At 47.5% G+C, this 6,713-nt stretch overlaps 1 protein-coding gene across 1 annotated transcript; it reads left to right on the top strand.

The window, feature by feature from the left end:
• The first annotated feature begins 591 nt into the window (after nucleotides 1–591).
• Nucleotides 592–1,359, top strand: LOC115314093. Its single transcript, XM_029973096.3, has one exon. The coding sequence runs from the start codon at nucleotides 592–594 to the stop codon at nucleotides 1,357–1,359; it is 768 nt and encodes a 255-aa protein (XP_029828956.2).
• The last annotated feature ends 5,354 nt before the right edge of the window (nucleotides 1,360–6,713 follow it).

Here is a 6,713-nt window from a genome sequence, read left to right as displayed (position 1 = left end):
AACACCTTGGAAAGGAAAACAAGGTAGGCATAACATTCTCCACCAAACTACCTGGTGTTGTGTCATGCAGCAATAAATGTGTGTTTTTCTGACTGTCTGTAATTTTCTGTCCAGAGGGTGCTGCACAAGGGCAGGAGGAAGGTGAATTATCCATCTCAAGGCACTCAACCCACTGCAGGACCTTCGTCCAGTCTCGCAGTGAACCAAGATGGCATTGTGCCCCCTGATACACAACTGCCAGCTGACCCGGAGGACGCAAGCATTGCCACAGACCCCAACCCTGCTGCATCATCGCTGACCTACAGCGTGCTTCGCCACACAGAGACCGTGTGCTCCAACTGCGGGTGCGACTGTAAGAAGAAAAAAACTAAAGAGCAAGGAGTACAGTATGAGAAAACTGCCCCTGATCATAGCTACAGCTCGACAGTTGTGGCCATGCCACCGAAAGTCACGGAAGGGGCCAGTCAAACGACTTCAACAATGCACGAGGCGATCCCCGATAGCCAGTTTCGCTTTTTTACTGGGTTATCGAAGCCTGTTTTTTATGAGTATGTTACACTGGCGACATCTCTCGCTAAAGCCTCATTTGTCATGTCTGTTGAGGACCAGATTCTGCTGACATTGATGCGGCTTCGCATGGGGTTGCTAATTGCAGACTTGGCATTTCGTTTTCAGATTTCCACTGCTTCCGTCAGCCGTATTTTTTCGTTTTGGATCCCACACCTGGCACAGCTTACCAGGAAATACCTGATGTTTTGGTTGTCCACTGAGACAATCAGAATGTCACTGCCTGATGTTTTTAGGGATATGCCTCGCACGACGTGCATCATTGACTGTTTTGAAATTTTTTCAGACAGGCCACAGAACCTCCTGAGGAGGGGAAAGATGTTTAGCTTTTATAAGAGCCACAACACCGTCAAGGTGCTCCACGCAGTGGCACCGAATGGATTTGTTATGTTTATTTCTAAGGCCTACGGTGGGCGCGCCAGTGACCGCTACATAACGGCCAACTCCGGACTCCTCGACTATCTGGAGTATGGAGACGAAGTCCTGGCAGACAGGGGTTTTACCATCACCGACATTCTGCCGATCGGGGTAGAACTCGCTCTGCCCTCATTCACGAAGGGGAAGCAGCTGGCAGCACGCGACGTGGTGGTGTCTCGTAGACTGGCCAAGTTGCGAATACATGTGGAAAGGTCAATCCGTCGGATGAAATGCTTTCGCATACTGAACCATGTGCCCTCGTCATATTTAGCAAAGCAAAACAAAATTGACGACATTCTTGTTACTGTTGCGGGGCTCTGCAACCTGCAGCCTGCTCTGATTAAGGAGCCACAGGGTGCAGAAACAGATGAGTGAAACATGATAAAGGGCAACTCTGTTTGATTTGATACATGTCCTGGTAATCGGCAATTTTTCATCAGCAACTGTGGCTTTCTCATCTTGCGTAAATTATATTTGAGGCAAAAAATGTTTTACTTGTTGAGGTAGTTGTAACTGCAACTGTAGTGCCGCGACAGCTATGGCATTGAGCAGCTGCCAGGGCTCAAGAGGCACACAAGTTTAGTTCTGTTGCACATAATTGCATATTTTAATTCTGGCCTTTAGGACACAGTTAAAGTTGTTGTTGTTTCTCCCGGTGGTGTGGGAGGCAGGTTCCGCTCCGAAGGTCTGGAGCGTGGCGACACGAACGTCGCTGAGTGACAAGTCGACTCACTGATTGAATAGAACTATGCATTTATTTAGGTATATAGAAATCATGCTTATTTATGAACGTGTTTTCTTTTGTTAGAACTTTCCAGAGTTCAGTCGGCATTTCTTTTTTTTAAGCTTTCTATGTTTGTGTCGGCGGGGCCAGAGCGGTTGGAATGCGGGAGCCGTCCCCCGCGGTCGTTAAGAAGCGTCTCGGGTTTCGGGAGTCTGCTTGGACCCGGACCGAAAGAGCCCGCGTTGGAAGATGCTTGTGGCTTATAACCGAATGTGCGTGTATGCAGAGGGTTTTGCCGCTTAGTGTAAAATTGTCCTTTTTGCCCGATGCAATAATTTAGCGGTTGGCGCCAGTCAGACTGGGAAATTTGCAGAGAACAACACTACAAGGAATTTAGGTTTGGCAGTTGGGGCGACAGGATGACAGCTCGTCGACCATTGGAGAACAGTGTACCACGTGTGAGTGGCAGAATTCGAAGAGATTGGTCGGTTCCCGAGGGGAAAGGAGGCCCCTACGGGCCTACAAAAAGAGCGCGGAGAGGATTTTGAGGGATTCGGACTTGGGATTTGATGGAGAGAAATTGGGGACGGGGGTCGAAACTTTAGACGAGGAAGGATGGTTTCCCAAGTTGGGACTTGTAACTAGAGTGTAAATAAATGCACATAGTTCTATTCAATCAGTGAGTCGACCCGTCACTCAGCGACGTTCGTGTCACCACGCTCCGGACCTTCGGAGCGGAACCTGCCTCCCACACCACCGGGAGGAACAACAACAACTTTAACTGACACCATTGAAGTAATCTGTTTTTTTCAGTGGATCAGCTTGAGCAGAGTTGCCCTTTAAGCATGTTGCACTATGTTCTAAAGAGAGCACACATTAACGATACAATGCATAAGCCATGGCATCCAGTAATGCCTTAATCACATGGGTACTTGTGAAATAGGTGCAGTCTCCAAGCTATGGTCTCATCCTTGGAGCCTTCGATGCATTTATTGTGTACTGTTTTTGGACAATATGCCAGTGCTTCCCAAAGTGTGGGTGCAGCTGAAAAGACATATTTTGCAAAATGTTTCCCCTGTTTTGTGTATATATGTATATATCTTCACTTTTATTCTGAGAAAAGATTTCGTCTAATAAAGCAGTTCAGATGTGCTTTGTAAGCTCATTATTGCCCACTTTCCTTTAGCATTTGTTTTATGGCTTTGAAATACATCATCTCGTATTCGAAAGAGGCTGCTTGATATCTGCACGTGCTGCAAAGCTGCTTTGAAAGTAGGCGGGCTCACTTACAATTGTGCTTTATTTAAGAAAATTGGCAGACAGTGTTTATTTTTAGCATTGTTGAAACGGTGTATTGCTTTTATATTGATAAATAAAACCAGATGAGTCTACAGGAATACTATATACAAATGCAAATCAGGTATACTTTTATTTGCATTTACAAGGATGAGCACATTTCATCTGTCACATTTCGCATGCTGACTGCACTAAAATGCAGATGAAGGAAGTGCAAGGGAGAAAGAACAGGTTGAAAGGTGACGTAGCATAAACATTCCTAATGGCAGACATGTCCCTGGATGGGTGCCACAGCTGACAAGGCTTACAAGTAATTTCACGGGAACAATTTGTCCAAAAAAACACGTTCGTAGTAAGGGTGGGACCGACGTTGGGTCCAGGCACAGCAAATGGTCGAGGTGTACCACATGGGCAGCCATATCCTCACCTTGTTCAACATGGTTAATGCCAGGCTACCTGCAATACTCAGATGAAGAGAAGTGCTAGGTTTAACCATCTATGCTGACGACATCACACTTTGGACTAAAGAGGGCCAGTGACCGTTTCTTACTCTCGGCGTTCACCAAGCTCACCAAGGCCCGCCTAAAAAGGAGGCTAGCTCTGCCTTATTGCAGGTCAGCGATATCAATACCCACACTACACCCCTCCTTGCCACAGGACGACACCTCGATAAGCAGTAGACCCCGAAAGCAAATAAAGAGAAGATTCAACAGCAACATATCGATAAAAAGTCATAAATCTAGGTAATGCTCAACATGAGTATGCTTAAGCAGTGAAAGGTCGGCCCATAGATTGCAAGTCGCTTCGAAGGGAAAGAAAGAGGTATTTTGAGTACAATTTGTGTACAGAATGGACACATGTGTTGACGTACTTTGGATCGAACTCAACAGTCACTTGTCTCCACTCGGTTAATGATCTGTAAACAAAAAAGTCGCATGATGAAATGTTTAAAATACCCATTGCCACCTGGACCTGCGTCATATACAGTGGTTTTGGTCGACACCCAGAAAATGAGTTTTTTAGGTTGGCCGGACACTTAACCTCGAGCAGAACTAGTTTTTCCGTACAACACTCACAGTCAAAACTCGCAACACCATCTGGTGAGTACCCCATCACTGGAAAATCCTTCCAAATGACAAATCCCCTCTTCTCAAGCACAGGGCAGTGTCCATCAGCTGTCAAGAGCGACATGTAGAGGGCAATGGCCTTTGGTTCCTTGTCCTTCCCTTCTTTCATGGCTGGGGTCTGAACGGTGCTCATGCACGAAATAGCACTAAGAAGGCCTCTCATGCCATGCGGCCTTGGCTCTTCGTCTATGTCCTTAGCTCTTGTTTTAAAGGAGTGGCACACTGTGCTTGTCACTCTGGCTCTCCTGTGCAAGTACCAGTCGCGAGAGGATGACTGCGCTCGAGTACTCTTCTCCACGCTATCAATTATATCATCTGTGAATATTTCTCTGAGGTCATCAACGAAGCTGTCGAAATCATCCTTGTCTGTTGTCCTCAGGAGGTCCGTTAATATGGGAGCAGATGCAGGCCGTGGAGGACTGGTATCTGGAAGAGGAAGTGGTAGGATTCCTTCATTAGCTCACAGTGTTTTCATAAACTATTCAATACAAGTCAATTTAGTGCATGATAAGCACGGGCTTATGAGGGCCATATATGTCCTCGGTCAAACCTATTGAGTTCTGTCATCTATGGAGCCACTCGCCATGCATCTGTGTTTCACGAACATTGATAATGATGCCAATAACAAAGAAATTAGAGTGGAGACGCAGGCAAGCTGGTGACCAATCATACACTTTAGAAGAAGCCCGTGCGTCTACTTTCCCGCACAACACTCGGAGGACCAATCACCGCAACTTAGGGAGGCAGCTCAGCGAATGACGATGCCGAAACACATGTTTAGACCAAAAAACGCAGTCCGAGTTGTGACATTAAGCAATGCAAGCCTGACGTTTTGCATTGCCTAATGTCACAACTTGGACAGCGTTTTTTGGTCTAAACATGCGTTTCGGTATCGTCATTCGCTGAGCTGCCTCCCTAAGCTGTGGTGATTGGCTCTCAGAGTCTTGTGCAGGAAAGTAGACGCACGGGCTTTTTTAGAGTGTAGTACAAAAAACCTTGATATAAGGGGACAAGGACAACATTGTCTCATAACCAGCACAACAATGATTTAATTTTGACACGGCCTCCTTCCTTGTTCTCTTGGCACAGCATGAACAGATCCCCACATCAGCTGCAGGCACTACACCATGAAAGTCTAGCGAGAAAACTCATGCTGCCGGAAGCATTCGGTGGACACAACCATTAAAGAAATGGCAAAAGCAACAGCTCCCAAACAACGGTTTGGTGGGACCATGGCCATCCACCATCGTCCTACAGTCTCCCGCTTCACAACCGCCGTCGTCGTCTCACCGTTTGTGATTATTGTCTCGGAGTTTCGTCCACATTACCGACACCATGTGCGCAGACTAGCGCCGCAGTTGTGCAGACGTCGTCGAATGTCGTAGACACCAAAACGTGGTGAAGAGTGTGGTGCAGACGACACTTGCGCCTGGCACACGCCCGCCCCAATCGCACTCGACGTTGCGCAAAGGATCATGTGACATCTTGTACCACGTGATAGCCATTTTCTTGGTGACCCGAGGCCAATGATGCCGGACGTAATCGAAGTTTCGGTTTCGATTTCTGCTCGTGTCCACTTTTTTGTGAAGCAAATGACGTAGTTTCTTTTACTAGGGATTTTTAATGGGAAATCACTCATCAACCCAAATTTTTTTAAATTGAGCGGACTTGCCCTTTAAGAAAAGCAGAACGGGCTCCTCCTGTTAAGCCCTCCACACTGGCGAGGATGTGAGTCCTTCTTTGCCTCCTCCCCAGAGTTTGCTCTGGTAAAGTGGCAAAACTGGAGGGCTTCGCGGGAGGTGTTGTCCTGCTTTTCCTAACCTGCAACAGGGTATAGACCGACACGCGGGCTTGACCTCACGAAGCTGCGGTGGCACTATGATCGCGCCAGAGCCTGGAGGTGAGGGCAGAAGGGCACACGTTTTGCATGGGTGTCATAGCATTTCAGCTGTGTAGCCGTTAATTGCACCGAAAAGTACAGCAAAAGTAGCGGAGCGAGTTTCCACAAGTTCCGAGCGTGCTCTGAAAGGCGCAGAAGTTGGGTGATATCCGTGGATCGAAAAGAATGGTCGCCTTGCGAGGATGACCGTTTGTGCGGCAAGCACTTTCTTGAAGGCAAGGGTGGCTTCCATTTCAATCTCCGTCCCGAGGCTTGCTTATGTGCAGGGAAACCGTCGTCTGATTGAGACCACCCGGACTTTGTTGCCACGGTTTTCCCGCACAAAGCACCGGCCAAGTGCTCGTCGGTGGCTCACTACGCCCGTGCTACCAAGCAGAAGGAGATGAGCGGCAATAAGAAAAAAGAGTTACCGCTTGTCGTGCCTTGTGGTCATGAGGGTAAGCAAAATACCATACCTTGACTCGAAGGACGCTGTATGTACTTAATCAATTAATAAATACGCTCCGCTGACCTACAGTCTGCTGATCCACCGTGCTGATACGGCCGGCAGTGCAGAAAGCGGCTGGAATTACCTAGAGACCTGTACACCTGCACCGCGTCAACCGTAAACTGACTTAGCGAAAAAAAAAAATTAAATAAACGAAGACGTGAGCCATCGACGTCGGTGGCTGCAACTTCACGT

This window comes from Ixodes scapularis, unplaced genomic scaffold, assembly GCF_016920785.2.
Source record: "Ixodes scapularis isolate PalLabHiFi unplaced genomic scaffold, ASM1692078v2 PGA_scaffold9__187_contigs__length_104089568, whole genome shotgun sequence".
NCBI lineage: Eukaryota > Metazoa > Arthropoda > Arachnida > Ixodida > Ixodidae > Ixodes > Ixodes scapularis.
The sequence above is the reverse complement of the archived record's forward strand: the minus strand, read 5'-3'. Positions and strand labels throughout refer to the sequence as shown.

Coding starts and splice junctions, on each gene's coding strand:
- LOC115314093 (XM_029973096.3), top strand. CDS start 592: ATGTCTGTTGAGGACCAGATTCTGCTGACATTGATGCGGCTTCGCATG.